This window comes from Notolepis coatsorum (genome assembly GCF_963971535.1).
Source record: "Notolepis coatsorum genome assembly, chromosome: 15".
NCBI lineage: Eukaryota > Metazoa > Chordata > Actinopteri > Aulopiformes > Paralepididae > Notolepis > Notolepis coatsorum.
This window is the reverse complement of record NC_140179.1, coordinates 60,708,067-60,727,185: the sequence shown is the minus strand read 5'-3', so window position 1 is coordinate 60,727,185 and position 19,119 is coordinate 60,708,067. Positions and strand designations below refer to the sequence as shown.

Sequence of the window (19,119 nt, the reverse complement as noted above, 5' to 3'; positions counted from 1 at the left end):
GTATCGGCCGATACCGAGTACCGATCCGAGACCCATTGTTCAATTAATAAACTGTATGCCTCACTGTGTGGAAGATACTGGGATCATTCGTTTGTGCAAGGTAACATCAGGCTTGACTTAAAACATTACTTTCCTAAATCAAAGTAAATGTAACAAATTAACACATAGATATAAATGTACACCAGTGTTGGGACTAACGCGTTACAAAGTTACAGTAACGCCGTTACTTTTGGCAGTAACTAGTACTCTAACGCATTACTTTTTAAATTCAGTAACTCCGTTACGTTACTAAATGGTTCGTTACTGCGTTACTGCGTTATTTGTATGTAGATTGGTAGCAAGCGATAGCGAACAGTCCTGACTCCTGTGTGCGGAGACACGTTGTGGGCGTGTTTGTTTACACACTGCTACTACACTCGCGTCGCCAATAAACATAGTTTCAAGACATTGCATCGGTCTGAGAGAAGAATCAAGCCTCGGAAATACATTTGGACTGCAGTATTCTGTTGTGGATGGTTGTGGATTAAAACGTTCGTTTCTGGACCCGTTTTCTGCCTGGCTGAAATCAAGCTGGCGGGCTCGTTCAGAAGTTGAACACAGCTACAACCTCCACCACAAGTCTCTGTAAGTAAGCTAGCTAATGGCTAATGCATCCTTACACTACTGGCAAGTATTTTCATATCTTAACCAACGTTGCAACTTGCAAGGCGCTTATAATGACACGCTCCAATGGCGACGTCAAGGCTATTCATTCAACCTAGCGTGCACTTATTTTCAACCTAGAACCTAAGCTCTCTCTCTCTACAATATCTTACTCGTTCTCTCTCTCTCTCTCTCTCTCTCTCTCTCTCTCTCTCTCTCTCTCTCTCTCTCTCTAAGGGTTTGGTTATAGCTCATATCAATGGGTCTCATTCCCGAAAACTTTTCAAAGATATATTCTGGAAGACTTATCTTGGAACCAGTGAGACATAATCAATGGGTCTCATTCCCGAACGAAGTTACGACAAAATATTTCGTCTTAGCCAGATTCCCGAAATTTTTTCAAAGATATATTCTGGAAGACTTATCTTCGAACCACTGAGACATAATCTATGACAAGTACACTCTGAGTCCTGAACGTGCTGGTAATATGTCTTAAGTGGCTGAAAAGGTCGCACAAATTATATTATCTGATATCTGCTTGGAGAATGGCATTCTGTCTTAAACTCTAAAGCGCGTTCCCGTTCAGCTCATTTGCATACAAAACAACGCCTCCATAGCTACTTATAAGGCAACTGGTGACGCAGCTGTGTGAAATGGAATGGCGGAAGTGCTTTGCGAGCCGCGTGATTACGAAACTAGCGTCAGTCAGTGCCAATCAGAGAGCGTCTCCGAGAAATGTGGCTAGGTTTCGTAATCACGCTTGCGCCCATCAAAACTAGATTAGATTAATGTATTGGCATCATATACAGCTCGCGGTACACACCTGCTGCAGCGCGCGCGCACACACACGCGTGCGCGCAGTACTGTATATGAATGAATGAATGACATATAATATATATAGCCTACGGCGGGCGTAATTGATTGATTGAAAAGTTTATTAACAGATTGCAGAATGGGTACAGTACAGGATACACTCAATACATACAATTGTTAAGGGGATGCAGACCAGAGAAAGACTTTCGTCTTGTTTACATCAGGGTCCCCCATTTTCAATTCATCATAACATATATGACATACATGACATACAGATAGACAGTACTGCTACATCTATACATTTATGACATATCAGATTTGCAAATACAGTACTGTTTGTGATACAAAAGTGTCCAGAAAAAGAGTGTATATACATTTGACGTAGAAACTGTACATTGGAGGAGGTTGGGTGGGTGGGGTGGGGTTGGGTGGGTGGGTGGGGGCTGTACATTGGAGGTGGGGGGGGGGGGGGGGGGTTGGGTAGGGAATGAATGGACGCAGTATGGCTTATTATTCCATAATTAAGCCTATAGGCTACTGTTCATTCGTAGGCGCACACAAGACTTGTTATGGAATATTAATGCAGTCTATTTCCACCGATTAGCTTTAGTTCTTATTTATTTATCCACTGTCATTTCAGTGTTGGTGTATAGGCTATATAGTGTATTTCAATATAAGTTTAATTGATTAATGATATATTCGAAGGAATGCAGGTTTATAGCTATATCAACCCCCTCCAATGTACAGTAAATGACCAAGTATGGTTTTGTCAATATTCCAATGTACAGTTTTGATTGTACAGTGTAAGTCTATCCCCCACCCACCCCTCCTACCCAACCTCCTCCAACAGTTTCTACGTCAAATGTACTCTCTTTTCTGGACTCTTTTTGTATCACAAACAGTACTGTATTTGCAAATCTGGTATGTCATAAATGTATAGATGTAGCAGTACTGTCTATCTGTGTCATGTGTGTCATATATGTTATGATGAATTGAAAATGGGGGACCCTGATGTAAACAAGACGAAATTCTTTCTCTGGTCTGCATCCCCTTATGTAATTGAGCTGTACTGTACTGTACCCATTCTGCAATCTGTTAATAAAGTTTTCAATCAATCAATCAAACAAAGGTCTGTCCCATTGTATACCAATCAATGGGATACATTGCATGTTGACCTGCATTATTTCAAATGTATATAATTAATCATTAAAACAGATGTGTAACAAATAAGAAATACAAATTCCACAGAAGGCATTAAATTATTATTATTTTCAATCATTTCACAATAATTGCATACTTGTGTTTGAATATCTGAGTAATTAAAGTAATTATACATTTGTCCAAAATAGCTGGTTCAGATATGGTTAAGCAGCTGCCCTGTGATCAGATGAATCCATATTATTTATTTTTCCGACATCATGCGTAATTTCTTATCGTACAAATATTGTCATATTTATTTTAATTATGATTAAGTAATTAATTCCAAGGAGGCCTGTAGCGTTGACGTGAAGGAATCACTATGAGAACACAGTCTGTCAAGTTATAATAACATTTTAAATTAGTCAATCAATCATGAGATTTGATCGTGGGCTGAGAGCATATTTAAGTGTGCTCCTCAGCACTCTTAAATCTGCTCTCAGCCACGATCAAATAAGATCTCAGGAAAGTTTGGGGACTCCCACTCCCAGCCCTAATATGTCTTAAATGGGCCGAAATCTGGCTAAGACGAAATATTTTGTCGTAACTTCGTTCGGGAATGAGACCCAATGAGAGACCACAAGTAAGATATTGTAGACAGAGAGAGATAGAGAAAAAATGCTCTACACTTCAAGCCAAGATTCAATCTAAAATTGCAATGCTGTGCGCGTATGTGTGCGTGTGTGTGTGTGTGTGTGTGTGTGTGTGTGTGTGTGTGTGTGTGTGTGTGTGTGTGTGTGTGTGTGTGTGTGTGTGTGTGTGTGTGTGTGTGTGTGTGTGTGTGTGTGTGTGTGTGTGTGTGTGTGTGTGTGAGAGAGGGAGGGAGGGAGGGAGGGAGGAAGGAAGGAAGGGGTGGGGAGTGAGGAAGAAAGGGGGAGAATGAGAGACAGAGAGCAAGAGACATACTAGGAGAGAAAGAGAGAGAGATTAGTGGAAGCTGTCAAATTGATCAACAGATGTTGACTGTAAGAATTTGTAAGGGCAATAATGGGAGCAATATATATTTTTTAAAGTAACTAAATAGTTACTTTTCACAGTAACGCATTACTTTTGGGTGTAAGTAACTAGTAAAGTAACTGAGTTACTTTTGAAATGAAGTAACGAGTAAAGTAACTGAGTTACTATTTTTCAGTAACTAGCACAACACTGATGTACACAAATAGAATTGAAGTTTGTCCCCTGGTACTTTAACATTTTTGTTTTGCTTTCAATGTGTCTTAAAGATTTGTATTGTCATCTATATATTATATATAATACGGCTCTCGTATTATAATGAGCACGCAAGGCGTGTCTCTGTATGCAAATGATTGCGCGAGAACGCGCATCCAGTTTAGAATGAGTGGGATTCACCATTAAAAAAACCTGGGTAAGAACAGATTTGGACTTTAAGAACGGCTTGATGAATGTGGCGGTGGCTTTTCTTATTGTTCTCTTAACACATTGGGGACGAAGCACGGATATATCCGGCTTTCGAATCCATGCGTTGTGGACAGAATCACAGAGATATCCGTGGGAAGTTGTTATTGCTTTTATTCCATTTTAATAACCTGTTCAAGGTCGCCGAGCTGCACTGCAGATCTTCCCTACTCTATGAATTCGACAATGTGCAATACCGGCCAGATCCTCTTAGGGGCGCTATCGCGCTACTGCAATGTGCCCTGTGGGCGAACGGATCAGTGTCTTTGTTTTCTTTCCATGGTGTTTTCAGTAGCACGATTCTGGATCTGCAGCATGTAGCTTGGATTATGTTTCGAATCGCAGATTTCACCATGCAATAAGGGTATTTATCATCAGCCAATGGACATATCGATCTACCAGATGGCGATCGATAACGGGGAAATGCTCGGGGGGATCCCACCGGCTCATGGTAAGATCTTTTTCACGTAAATTACAGCCCGATCAGAGCTTGCTATGATACTCAACCAGCCGACCAGCGTATGTGGCTACTTAGACGAACACGGTTATTGGTAATCAATAATAATAAACGACGTCCCCCCCCCCCCCCCCCTTTCATGCATACATGCTTTGGGATCGTCCGGATCATATGCAGTTTGAGTTATTTCTGTAGCATCTGTAAAACGGAAATGCCATTGGATATAACGTTAGCAGCTATTAGCTCTATAACTAGCCTTCCAGAAAATATACTAGCCCAAATCCGCTATAAAGCTTTTATTCACGGCGCTATAAAATGAGAACCTATTGATGCATTTCTTTTTCTTTAAGCCATTTTGAAGGGACGGTTTATGCACTCAATTGACAATGAGAATGGACAGATAGCAATACTATAAAGTATAGATTTAGCTGTACAAAAAGCCACACGTTTGTTTACAAAAGCTGGCCCTCAACCATTATATTAGACAGGCCCCAGTGGCCGCGAAAGTGTTAACAGACAGGTATGCAAGAATATAAGACAAATAATAAGAGAGTATTGTTGAATGAGGCCCATTGTGAACGTATTACCTGGCATGTATTTGTTCTCTATGGCTGGGATCAGTCTATTACCTGGCATGTATTTATTATCTATGGCTGGGATCAGTCTATTACCTGACATGTATTTATTCTCTATGGCTGGGATCAGTCTATTACCTGGCATGTATTTGTTCTCTATGGCTGGGATCAGTCCATTACCTGGCATGTATTTTTTCTCTATGGCTGGGATAAGTCTATTACCTGGCATGTATTTATTCTCTATGGCTGGGATCAGTCTATTACTTGGTATGTATTTATTCTCTATGGCTGGGATCAGTCTATTACCTGGCATGTATTTGTTCTCAATGGCTGGGATCAGTCTATTACCTGGCATGTATTTGTTCTCTATGGCTGGGATCAGTCTATTACCTGGCATGTATTTGTTCTCTATGGCCTGCAGCAGCTGTGCTTCGTCCACGTGGCTACAGAGGGCGTGAGCCACGCGGTTGTTTCCCAGCGCACAGACGGCGGAGTAGAGTCTCAGAGTGTGATGGTGGAACGACAACAACTCTGTCTGCTCAGACAACTCCAGGACGTCCACCGACCTGAGATACAAACACATACAGACACATAGATGGTCAACTAGGTGACTTCCTACAGTAGTTCAATAAAGGTAAACCTCTTAACCTCTTCCACCCAACGGGACCGGTACCGGTCCCCGAAATGACATCACGTCATAAATCAATCTCTCCAGACTGTTTGACAAAAGTATCGTTTTTTTTGTCAAACATATTCAAGTATAAACATCATAACCATGTCACAACAGCAGTTATAATGTATATTATCATCAATACGTTAGTTTACCAATAGGTTAAAGTGTTATTAGATAGATTTAAATTTTCGTTATGGTCTAGTTTAGTTCCTCGAAAGTCGCCATTTTGGACAATTTGAACGTCGGGAATTGTAGTTTTTTGGGGCCATTTTGTAGAGGACATCGATAGCTTTCGATGAGTGTTGGAATTTTTCTGAACAACACTTCACAAAATCCTCTATGGGGTTTCAAGCACATTACTTCTGTATGCATTTTTTTAATATCTCTTATTATTCAGGATAATAAACCACAAAACGGAACATTATTGACATATATTGAAGCGCAGTTAGTTTCTCTTCCCTATTTTTAGCATGTAGCAACAATTAGATTTGAAAATAGTTTCAAAATGGTGCCACCCTGATAAAAATGTAAAAGCTACTGTACATTACAGTAGATTTCATTATCTGTTCTTATGCACACCTGGTGATACTAAATCCAAATTGAACTCGGGCATTTGAAAGATAATATATATATATAAATGTGCGAATTGGCTATAATAAGGTAATTTATAAGCACGCTATTCTATAATAATATTTCAAATTGCATAGGTCCGGATGGGAGAATTCAGTACTGTATCTACAGAACCTTCTGTTTAATCATCTTCCCTTTATTCATTTCCTTAGATTTCTTTTGTACACATGATCTCAATAAGGTACTGAACGAGATCAGCACAAACCCCTTTAAGAAGATTCAAATGCCAGTAAATAGAAGTCTGTTTTAACCTCTTAAGCCTGACAGGTCCGGTACATGGGATCTCAAGAAGGTGCTGAACGAGCTCAGTGGCAGTTTTTCATGTCTGGTCATTATTAGCATGGTGTTATTCACTGTCAAAGATGCAAAGAAAAATCATAATTCATATTCTCCTTTGTTTCACCACAATTTAAGCAAGTCTACATAATATTTCTGACACTGGGAATACATTCACTGAGGTCCATAGATGTCCCTACAGTAGATACAAATAATATGCAAATGGACCTTGTAGAAGTGGAGCAATATTCCATTTACTTAGGTATGTATTTTATGCGGATTTTCAGAAAATAGGGCTCCGGGCTTAAGAGGTTAAACCCTAGTCATATTTTCAGAAAATCCACCTAAAAGTACATACCCCAAGTAAATGGAAGATTGCTCCACTTCTACAAGGTCCATTTGCATGTTCTTGGTATCTAGGGACATCTATGGACCTCAGGGAATGTATTCCCATTGTCATACATATTGTGTCTGTTACTATACTTGAGTAAATTGTAATGAACCAAAGGAGAATATAATTTTTATTTGTAATCTTTGATAGTGAATAACACCATGCTAACATTGACCAAAAATGACGATTTTCATTAAAAAAAAAAAAAAAAAAAAGTAAACGAATGATTCAGGCAAATGCCTTGTTAAAAATAAATGTTTTTAGGCCCCTTTTAAAAACCCCAACGGACTGTGGTGCTCTCAGATGGTCGGGGAGTGCATTCCACAGCCGAGGAGCAGCTGAGCAGAAGGCCCGGTCGCCTGTTGCTTCTTCCCAATCCAACAGTGCAAAAATGCTTCCGCATTCGTCACCGCAGGTACCGTAGTGGCGTGCGGTAATGCGCCTTTCATTTTCCTTCGCCCAGCGCCCAGGTGCGTGCACCGGAGCGGAGCTCATTATATCTCAGTAACCGCCCCTTATTCAGTATCCAGAAATATAGCTCAATTGGCAAGACTGCATGGCTGTGGATCCTACGGCTTGTTGCTGGCGAGTTCGATTCCCTTCAATTTCTTTTTATTTATTTTTTTTTAACGTGCATTCGGCATTCTTTCGCCGTTTCATTTCGCCGGTTAAGTTTAGGCATTGTTTCGGAGTTGCTTAAGGTTAGAAGGGTTAAGTTTAGGCGCTGTTAAGGAGCTGGTTAAGGTTAGAGTTTGACTTAGAGAATGGCAATAGACAGCCAGCCGAGGTTTCAAGTGATTCGTTGCAATGTACGCGGAAATGCCATAGCATTTGTCTAAGCGGGCCTGAAAAGAAAGGCGCTTTACCGTAGTGGCGTGCGGTGACGAATGCTTCCGCATTTTTGCACTGTTGGATTGGGAAGAAGCAACACGCGGCCCGGTCACCCATGGTGCAGAGGTGTGTCCTGTGTATGGGTTGGAATGTGTTTGAGTGTCCAGAGCGGAGGGAGCGGGTGGAGGTCGGGGAAGCGATAAGCTCCTTTAGATAGGAGGGGGCGTTGCTGTGGATGCACTGATGGGTGAGGGGGGAGACCTTGTATTCAATCCTGGAGGAGACAGGGAGCCAGTGTAGGGAATGGAGTATGGGTGTGATGTGTTCATATTTCCGCACTCTCATCAGGATCCTAGCAGCACAGTTCTGAATGTGTTGGAGCTTCTGGATGCTCTTGCTAGGGATCCTGATGAGCAGTGCGTTGCAGTAGTCAAGCCTTGAGGAGACAAAGGCGTGAACAAGCTTTTCCGCATCTGGCAGGGTGAGTGTGGGACGGAGTCTTGCTATGTTTCTAAGGTGGAAGAATGAGGTAATAATACTTAAAATCATTGCTAAACAAACGTAGTGCTGAAAATATACACTTTGACTGCTGTTTTGATAAGGTTAGTGTTAGTTAGTTAGTTGAACAGTGACAAGACGGAACTTCTCATTATTGGCACCAAAACCACCCTCACCAGATACGGACCCATCACACTCACCATCAATGACTCCACCATCACCCCCTCCCCCCTAGTCCGAAACCTTGGTGTCCTCCTCGACCCCACCCTCTCATTTGACCCCCACGTCCGCTCCATTGTAAAAAAATCATACTTTCACCTTCGCAACATTGCTAAAATCCGTCACTGCCTCTCCCCCCCTGCTGCTGAATCCCTCATACACGCCTTCATCTTCTCCCGCCTGGACTATTGCAACTCCCTCCTCACTGGCATCACCTCCCGCTCCCTCCATAAACTGCAAATGGTCCAAAACTCAGCCGCCCGCCTCCTCACTAACACCCGGTCCCGTGAACACATCACTCCTGTACTCCACTCTCTCCACTGGCTCCCGATCAAACACAGCATAAACTTTAAAACACTACTCCTCACCTTCAAAGCCCTCCACAGCCTGCCCCCCCCCCCTACCTGACTGATCCCCTTCTTCCCTACCGCCCCCACCGTTCCCTCCGGTCCTCCTCCACTGCCTCCCTCACTGTCCCGACATCCAAACTCAAAAACGTTGGTGATCAGGCCTTCTCTCGTACTGCACGGTGCACCCCGACTCTGGAACTCGCTCCCTCAGTCCATCAGAGACTCCCCTACACTCTACACCTTCAAAGCTCGCCTCAAAACCCACCTGTTCTCCCTTGCCTTCAACCCCCCCACCCATAACCCCCCCCCCCCCCTCCAACCTGATTGATGTCTGTCTCCTGCCGCTCTGTCTTTTTGTGATTGATTGATTGATTGATTGATTGATTGATTGATTGATTGATTGATTGATTGAAAACTTTATTAACAGATTGCAGAATGGGTACAGTACAGTACAGCTCAATACATACAATTGTTAAGGGGATGCAGACCAGAGAAAGACTTTCGTCTTGTTTACATCAGGGTCCCCCATTTTCAATTCATCGTAACATATATGACATACATGACATACAGATAGACAGTACTGCTACATCTATACATTTATGACATACCAGATTTGCAAATACAGTACTGTTTGTGATACAAAAAGAGTCCAGAAAAAAGAGTATATACATTTGACGTAGAAACTGTACATTGGATTGGGTAGGTGGGGGGGGGGGGTGGGGGGGACTGTACATTGGAGGTGGTTGGGTGGGGGGGTTGGGTAGGAGTGGGGGGGGGGGGGAGGTTGGGTAGGAGGGGTGGGTGGGGGACACTGTACAACTGTACAAACAAAACTGTACATTGGAATATTGACAAGACCATACTTGGTAATTTACTGTACATTGGAGGGGGTTGTGTTCGGACATTTACAGGGGCCAGTTACGAATTGCAGTCTCCCTTAGGTGTTTTTTGAGAAGGTTTTTGAAAGTGGGTAGTGATTCACATTCCTTTACAGCTTTGGGTAGGGCGTTCCACATTGATGTGGCATAATTGCGAAACGTGTTTAGTCCCTTGTTTGAGCCGAATCTGGGTTTAACATGATTTGTGGAGCTCCCTCTGGTGTTGTGATCGTGGTATTCACTGACCTTTGGGAAGTATTTTGACATGTACATGGGTACCTTGGTCGTGTAGTGTATCTTGTAGACCAGGCCCATTGCAAGTTGCTGTACTCTGTCGTCTACTCTAAGCCATCCTAGGTTGTCAAAGTGGGCAGGGGTGAGGTGGGTTCTAGGAGTAAGGTCAAGCAGTAGTCTGACCAGTTTGTTTTGAGATGTTTGTAATTTTGTTTTTAGCGCCTTTGAGGTGCTTTGGTACCATGAGGTGCAAGCATAGTCGTAGTACCCTTGAATGAGTGCTCCTGCCAGAGTCTTCAGGGTATTCTTGTTTACCAGTGAGGAGATCCGGTACAAGAATCGAGTTCGTTGGTTGACTTTTTTTATTACATTGGATGCCATTTTGTCACAGGAAAGATTTGCCTCTAGGATGGAACCCAGGTAGGTAATATCTTCTTTCCTTGTGACAATATTGTCACCCACTGTAACTGAGAAGCCGTCGGTCTTGCTGAGTTTGTTATTTGAACCGAAGAGAATGGACTCTGTTTTGCCCATGTGTAATGATAGTTTGTTATCAGCGAGCCATATGCAGATTGGCAGTGGGGGAGAAGGCCTTTTTTAGGTCCAGCATGACCATGCCGCAGTATTTGCCCGCGTCCACCTCTTGTTTGATGTGGTCGTTTGATATCTCATGCTGTCTTCCCTGTTCCCCCCATGGTCTCATGTTCCTTTTGTTTTTGTTTCTTTGTTGTTTCTTTGTTTTTGTTTCTTTGTTTTTGTTTCTTTGTTTTTACTTTGCTCCCGACTACTGTCAGCGACTTCGGGTCATTGAGAAGCGCTATATAAATTAAATTAATTATTATTATTATTATTAGTGTCTTTACTCTTGGCTATTTGAAAAAGAAACACAACACCACTTAATACGGACTGTATTATTATGTACTATTTGTGACGTGAAATAAATATCGTACCGGTACCGAGCTGATCAGGCTTAAGAGGTTAAAAGAACACGGTAACATTATGCGCTGATAGATACGGACCAGCTAGCCTAGCTTAAAACTCTGGGAGAGGTGTTTTTGGCCAACAACTAGGCTAGCTGGTCCGTATCAACTTCCATTAATTTGTGCTAAGCTAGGCTAGCTTACAGACGAATACATTTCTACTGAACGCACAGAGAAATTGGTGTCTATCTTCTTGCCTGACTCTGGAAAAGACGGTAAGCACATTTCCCATAATGTTGGTGTGTTCTTTTAAAAGAAAACGTACATAGTCAGTCACAAAGTTGCCAACTCTCACGCATTGAGTGCAAATTACCCTCTTCACATGCTCTCACACCACATCTTACTCTCTAGAAGATTAAAACACTTTAAAAAAAAATTCACAGTGAGAGAAGTGTAATCCTGTGTTCTGTTTCAAATGAGACAAGCAATGATGAATGTCTCCAGGGTTGGAGACAACAATGATCTTTGTGAAATCCTGGCATGGATCAAACGTGTCACTGGTATAGTTGTACAGATTGCAGAAATCCTGACATGGATCCATTTCTCGTTGGAATAGAGTTGGGTCAGCTGTAGTTGCACTACCAGTAGGGCTGACCTTCGAAGCTTTTTTTAGCCGTCGAAGCTTCTGGGCCCAAGATTCGACTTAATGAGGCGTATGACGTCCGTTGCATTGGAGGCGCAAGATTTAGCAGTAAAACAATATATATTTTTTTAATATTAAAATTTTATTTTCCCGTTCGAATCCCGTGCCCATCGAACGAAGCTTCGAAGCTTCGAAGTATTTAAGACAGCCCTAACTACCAGCCTACAGTAGTTAGAGTAGACAGCTCCTTCAGGTGGCATGGCCCAATAATATTGGTGAATGAAACAAAGCAGGGCTCGCAACTCACTCTTGATGCTGATGAGGTGTTTTAATTGTGACAAAAAAACGTTTCGACCCTTCCGGTCTTTTTCAAGTATGAACACAACAGGAAATTGCATCTTTTTTATACAGGAAATGAAATTAATAGATATCAGCCCCGCGTGATTACACAAACAAGCCGCATTTCTCTGAGACGCTCTCTGATTGGCCGACGCCTGTTTCTACACTGGTTACGCTTAGGCACTCTTCGAAGTTGGTTAAGGTTAGAGTTTGTCTTAGAGCGTGACGGCAAGTTCTTTCGACGGTTAAGCTTAGGCACTCTTTCGAAGTTGGTTAAGGTTAGAGTTTGTCTTAGAGCATGGCGATAGAACGGCAGGTAGTTTGCAGGCTGTTTGACGAGGAAATGGGCAACGACACAGCTCGTCACGCGATTTGCCAAACACGTCAGTGGCCAATCAGAGAGCGTCAGTCAGTGCCAATCAGAGAGCGTCTCAGAGAAATGCGGCTTGTTTGTGTAATCACGCATCAGCCCCACCTGGTGATCAGGGGCGGTACCAAGACTTGCATGATTTTCTTATACATTTTCGACATGATTTAGTAACAATTTATCTTACATTTGAAATGTTTTAGAAGCCATATGAACATGTGTGTGCGTCCATGCATTCTGTGTGTTAGTGTGGTGTGTGTGCATTCTGTGTCTGAGTGTGTGTGTGTGTGTGTGTGTGTGTGTGTGTGTGTGTGTGTGTGTGTGTGTGTGTGTGTGTGTGTGTGTGTGTGTGTGTGTGTGTGTGTGTGTGTGTGTGTGTGTGTGTGTGTGTGTGTGTGTGCGCGTGCATTCTGTGTGTTAGTGTGGTGTGTGAGCGTGTGTGTGTGTGTGTGTGTGCGTGCGTGCGTGCGTGCGTGCGTGCGTGCGTGTGTGTGTGTGTGTGTGTGTGTGTCGTACCTGTTCTCCTCTGGTATGTGTAGGGACATAAACTGTAGAGGCTCGTTACACTGAACCAACCAGCCGTGCCGATCATTCACCCTGGCAACCGACACCTCCAGACAGGAAGCAGTCAGAGCAGGAAGCAGTCAGAACAGGAAGCAATCAACACAAGGGACAGTCAACACAGGGAACAGTCAACACAGGAAGTAGTCAACACAGGAAGTAATCAACACATGGAACAGTCAACACAGGAAGTAGTCAACACAGGAAGTAGTCAACACAGGAAGTAATAAACACAGGGAACAGTCAACACAGGAAGTAATACATACAGGAAACAGTCAACACAGGAAGACGTCAGAACAAGAAGCAGTCAACACAGGAATTAGTCAGAACAGGAAGCAATCAACACAGGAAGTAGTCAACACAGGAAGCAGTCAACACAGGAAGTAGTCAACAGAGGGAACAGTCAACACAGGAAGCAGTCAACAGAGGGAACAGTCAACACAGGAAGCAGTCTGAACAGGAAGCAATCAGAACAGGAAGCAGTCAGAACAGGAAGCAGTCAACACAGGAAGTAGTCAACACCGGAAGTAGTCATAACAGGAAGCAGTCATAACAGGAAGTAATCAACACAGGGAACAGTCAACACAGGAAGTAGTCAGCACAGAAAGTAGTCAGAACAGGGAACAGTCATAACAGGGAACAGTCAGAACAGGGAACAGTCAGCACAGTAATCAGTCAACACAGGAAGTAGTCAACACAGGAAGTAGTCAACACATGACGTAATTGTGGAGACATCCGTCTGGCCATCCCCCTCCAATACACTGTCATCCTCCTATCCCACGTCCCACATGGTCACCTGACCACACCCCTTTGGTCATGTATAAATACTGACGTACAACATTATTCTAGGAGCCACTTCCGGGTCTCTAGGCCAGGACTCCCGGTCTGGTCTTCTGAAGCCAATCTCCTGTGTTTTATCCTAATAAACAACATATGGACCAGCGAATGATTCCTCCGGTAAAATCCACGACATAGTCAACACAGGAAGCAGTCAACACATGGAACTGACCATTACCAAGTATAGGAAGAATGACTGGCAGGCAGCCAATTTGTCCTCACTGAAACACCACCAGTTTCTAGCTTTTTGGGGGCCCTATGCAAAATATTGTTAGGGGGGCCCCTATTTTGTGAAACTATGGTGGGGCCGGATTCCAAACCCTTTAAGGTGGGCATGCATTTAACATTTAAATGCACCAATCTACATCAAGAAACTCTTTTCCTTGACCGAATCTACATTATAACATCTCCCAAATGCACGTAAATTAGACGGATACTACATTTCCCTTAAGTTTCTGACTTACAATATTGAAATTTAAATGGAACTATTTAAGATAAAGTTAAAGTTAAATACAGTTTGAAAATGCAACTACAGTTTTGTCAGTAAGCTACATGTGATTTTTTATTTTTTTTATAAAGAAACACCCACTTGCGGTCATAGTAACCTATCAGTAAAACATTTTAAGCTGATGATTTGTTATATCCCTACAGGATAGATATACAGTATACAGTGTATTGAGTGAATACATTTTCTTTTAAATAAAAATTATAATATATATTTTTTTATGGCAGTTTAGGGGCCCCCTGGTGGCTTCGGGGGCCCTATGCTACCGCATAGTCCGCATATGGCAAGCAACGGCCCTGAACACCACATTCTCCACACGGCCCTCCTTCTTTCCTAAGTTGTTTTGCCCTTCACTCATTTCTCTATTTCTTTCTGCCATCTGGACCTAACTGATCTCTCCACAATCTCTCCACCCTCTTTCTCTCAATGATTCCAAATCTTTCAGCACCTCATTCATAAATAATGTCTCCCATCTTCTCTAATGTATTTACCACTATTCCTTTAAGAGCAGCTAACACATTTATCAGATCCCTGTTAACGGTATCCCATTATTTCCTTTCATTTGCCCTCTAGGCCATTTAACTCGCCCACAACTCTTCTCTCTGACCAGCAGACATGAAGTTGATGATATAATCTTTACCTTGAGGAAGTTTCAAGTTCAAGTTTCAAGTTTGCTTTTATTTGTCACGTATAAAGTGTAGATTACAGTGAAATGCTTGGTTCTGTATGTGCCTCATGAGAATGTGCTTCATACACTAAAAAAAGTTAAATAGGAATAAATTCCCAACACTATACAAATATACAATATACAAACTAAAGTACAACCTAAGTACAATGAAAGTACAATGAAGTAAAAAATGCAGACAATGAGGTAAAAAAAATTCAGACAATGAGGTACACAAATGTTAGGTATGGATGTAGTGCAAATCTTTTTAATAAATAGATCAAATATGGTGTAGTTTTAAAGTGTCTAAAGTGAGTGTTAAGGTGAGTGTTTGTTTAAAGGCGAGTGTGTGGATGTGTGTGCAATGAGTGTAGATGGATGGGTTGATGTTACATAGAGTCATTGAGCATCCTGATGGCCTGGGGATAGAAGCTCCTTCTGAGTCTCTCTGTGCTTGCCATGAGACTCCGGTAGCGCTTGCCTGACTGCAGCAGTGCAAAGAGGCAGTTGTTTGGGTGGCTAGAGTCTTTGACTATTATCTTAGCCTTGGCCCTGCAACGCTTGTTGTAGATGTCCTGGAGAGTGGGAAGCCCACCTTCAATTGTGCATTTGGCTGATTGGGCCACTCCCTACAGTCTGCTCCGGTTGTGTGCGGTGCTATTCCCAAACCAGGAGGTGATGTTACCAGTCAGGATGCTCTCTATTGTGCACGAGTAGAAGTTCTTGAGGATCTTCTGACTCACTTTGAACTTCCTTAGGAAGTAGCCTAAGGAAGTAGAGGCGCTGCTGTGCCTTCTTCACTACACTGTCAATGTGTGTGGTCCATGTCAAGTCCTCGGATATGTGGACTCCGAGGTACTTGAAACTGTTCACTCTCTCGACTGGTGCCCCATAGATGCTGAGGGGGCTGTAGGGGGCTCCTTGCCCCGACCTCCTAAAATCCCCAATAATTTATTTGGTTTTTCTGACATTCACGGAGCGGCTGTTCTCCTGGCACCACAGCGCCAGGTTCTCTACCTCTCCCAGGTAGGCCCTCTCGTCGTTTGCAGAGATCAGGCCCACCACAGCTGTGTCGACAGCAAACTTAATGATTGTGTTGCTGTTGTGCTTTGCCACACAATCATGCAGAAGTGACAGAAGTGGTTGGAGACATGTAGTTGATGATATAATGTTTACCTTGAGGAAGTGGTTGGGGAGGCGGCTCCACTGTATAATGCAGCGTTTTCCAAACTTAGGGTCGCGGACCCATTTTTATTGGGTCACCAATAAAGAAAAGAAAAGATGTAGATGTGTTGATTCAGTTTGGCACCACATACTTATGTGAATCTGGGTTTTCTACTCTAGCATACCTGCAAATATCGAAACAGACTAAATGCTCAGCATGACCTCAGAATAGCACTTTCAAAAACCAAGCCCAGAATAGATCTGCTGGTTGAAAACTTCAACCAGCCACATACGTCTCATTAGATTTCATTGTGCCATAGATGAAATATTATACCCCTTCTAGCATGATGTCAGGTCAGTATAATTTTTAAATAAGTCAGTACAAATTAATCAGAATGTTGCTCAATGTTGGGGTTTAAGGTTGAGGGATGGAGGGAGGGGGTAAGAAATGGAGAGTTGAAAAAGGGGTGAGAAATAGAAAGGAGAGTTCATTTAAAAGTGTTACAAAATTGTATGTACATATGTTATGAGGTGGTGAGCAACTTAACATTACACTCTGATTATTGCTGTGATGTACTTTTATAATTAAATAAATAAATTTCATATACATTTGAAATTCATGGTTTGTTGTGTTCTTTATCAGTAGTTTATAAATGTATGTTATGGCAATTCATGATGTATTTTTGTAAGTTTGGGTCCCGGGGAAACACCAAATTTCTCTTTTGGGTCTCGAGCTGAAAAAGTTTGGGAACCCCTGGTATAATGGTTACCTTGAGGAAGTGGTTGATGATATAGTGGTTACCTTGAGGAAGTGGTTGATGATATAGTGGTTACCTTGAGGAAGTGGTTGATGATATAGTGGTTACCTTGAGGAAGTGGTTGATGATATAGTGTTTACCTTGAGGAAGTGGTTGATGATATAGTGTTTACCTTGAGGAAGTGGTTGATGATATAGTGTTTACCTTGAGGAAGTGGTTGATGATATAGTGTTTACCTTGAGGAAGTGGTTGATGATATAGTGTTTACCTTGAGGAAGTGGTTGATGATATAGTGTTTACCTTGAGGAAGTGGTTGATGATATAGTGTTTACCTTGAGGAAGTGGTTGATGATATAGTGTTTACCTTGAGGAAGTGGTTGGGGACACGGCTCCACTGGACCGGCGTGAGGAACTGGACGTGGAGCCTCGGAGGACACTGAGGCACGGAGTTCTTCCTCTCGCTCTTAAACAGCCCCGCTGAGAGGGGCATCACGTTCTGATGACACCAGTTATCACACCGTTAGTTCTGAAACAGCCCCGCTGAGAGGGGCATCACGTTCTGATGACACCAGTTATCACACCGTTAGTTCTGAAACAGCCCCGCTGAGAGGGGCATCACGTTCTGATGACACCAGTTATCACACCGTTAGTTCTGAAACAGCCCCGCCGGCAGGGGCATCACGTTCTAGTGACACCAGTTATCACACCGTTAGTTCACATTAACAAATATGTTCATGAACGAATAGGTCAGCGGTTCCCAAACGGTGGTGTGCGCGAGCGCCCTCTAGGTGGTGCGTGACATGAAAAGGCTAATGGCGGTGCTAAGGTGTTATTTTACTAATAAATATAACTAATGTACATTATTACAAATGGGGATTTTCACTGTGTAAATCATGAAATTCACGAAACTTTTAATATAAAAAAAATATGTATCCAAAATGCACTTTACTTCCTGCCAAAATACCATAGACTGACTGGTGTTACCTACATTTTCGTTAATAACTGCTGCTGATTAATTGTTGTGCTCTCGCTAAGGCGAGGATAATGTTTACTTGGTGTTATGGTTTGATACCGACCCCAAACGCACGACACAAGAGAGTAGGAATTCAGAGTTGCCAAATACGAGGGCTTGTTTATTTGATACTAAATATAAAGAGTACAGGGAAGGGCAAGTCAACAAGACAGGTACATAGGACAAGGGGCAAAGTTCTGCTGCTCTGCAGCTTCTCCCGTGATGGTAGTCTTGGGGATAGCAGGTATTGACGTCTGAACCGCTCTGCAGAATTCTCTCGGCAGAATCTCAGATGTGTTGCGAGACCGAGAGAGGGAGAGAGGGAACGAGTCAACACAGTGCAGTTTGAACGAGCAGGAGAACAGGGTGAACAATTCTTCGTGTAATTTAAACACAGTGAGCACAATTCCAAAACAGCCCAAGTGAATCTCTTCGTGTAATACACACAGTGAGCAAAAACTCCAAACACAGTCCCAGTGAATATCTTCGTGTAATGTACACACCGTTAGCAAAAATCCAAACACAGTCCCAGTGAATATCTTCGTGTAATATACACACAGTTAGTGAAGTCCAAAACAATCCAATAGTGAAATAATATCTTCGGTGTGAGCAACACACAGAGGGAGATGGAAGGTCCCAAAAATATTATCCCATAAGGGAACAAGCAAAAATAGAAAAGCTGGGTGAGTGACTGTCTGACAAAAGGTGGTAGTCTTCAGTGTAATAGTTACACACGAAAAACGGAATAGATCAAGACAGTCAATAAAAACTCACCCAGACGTAATGCGTAATGGTGCTGGAACAAACAGCGGAGCGAGGGCGCGCCACGGGAACAGGTGTCCAAGGGAAGGCTTCTTGGAAATTCCTGGAGATAGCACAAGGAGCAAAAGCAGCAGCAGCAGCAACACGGGGAAATGCAACCAGAGAAAAATCAAGACGATCCAACAAACTTAGAGTGGAGAAACGGGGTATAAATAATAAGGGATCGATTGATTGAAAAGCAGTGACAGCTGGGGAATGTGATTGAAAAGCGTGCGGTCCTGAGAGAACCAATCAGCGACGTCTCTGATGACGTCACTGGGGAGAAGCGTGTGAATGAGGGAATTGAAATAATTAACAGAAAAACAAATGAAAACAGAGCGAGGGTGGTTAAAGGAACAGAACGAGTGAGAGAGCAAGGACAGAAACCTCACAGTACCCCCCCTCCACGGGAGCCACCCGGCGACCAGGCCGACCCGGCTCGTCAGGATGGGCTCGATGGAAGTCGGT

General features: G+C 42.8%; 1 protein-coding gene across 1 annotated transcript in view; it reads right to left on the bottom strand.

Moving 5' to 3' along the window:
- Positions 1–19,119, bottom strand: part of ryr2a (ryanodine receptor 2a (cardiac)) — a gene marked incomplete at both ends in the record, with an annotated part of 432,832 nt that overhangs the window by 276,729 nt on the left and 136,984 nt on the right. The window contains 3 exon segments of the mRNA XM_084331016.1: positions 5,491–5,666; positions 12,866–12,960; positions 17,203–17,334. Of these exon segments, the coding sequence (XP_084187142.1) occupies positions 5,491–5,666; positions 12,866–12,960; positions 17,203–17,334 (403 nt within the window).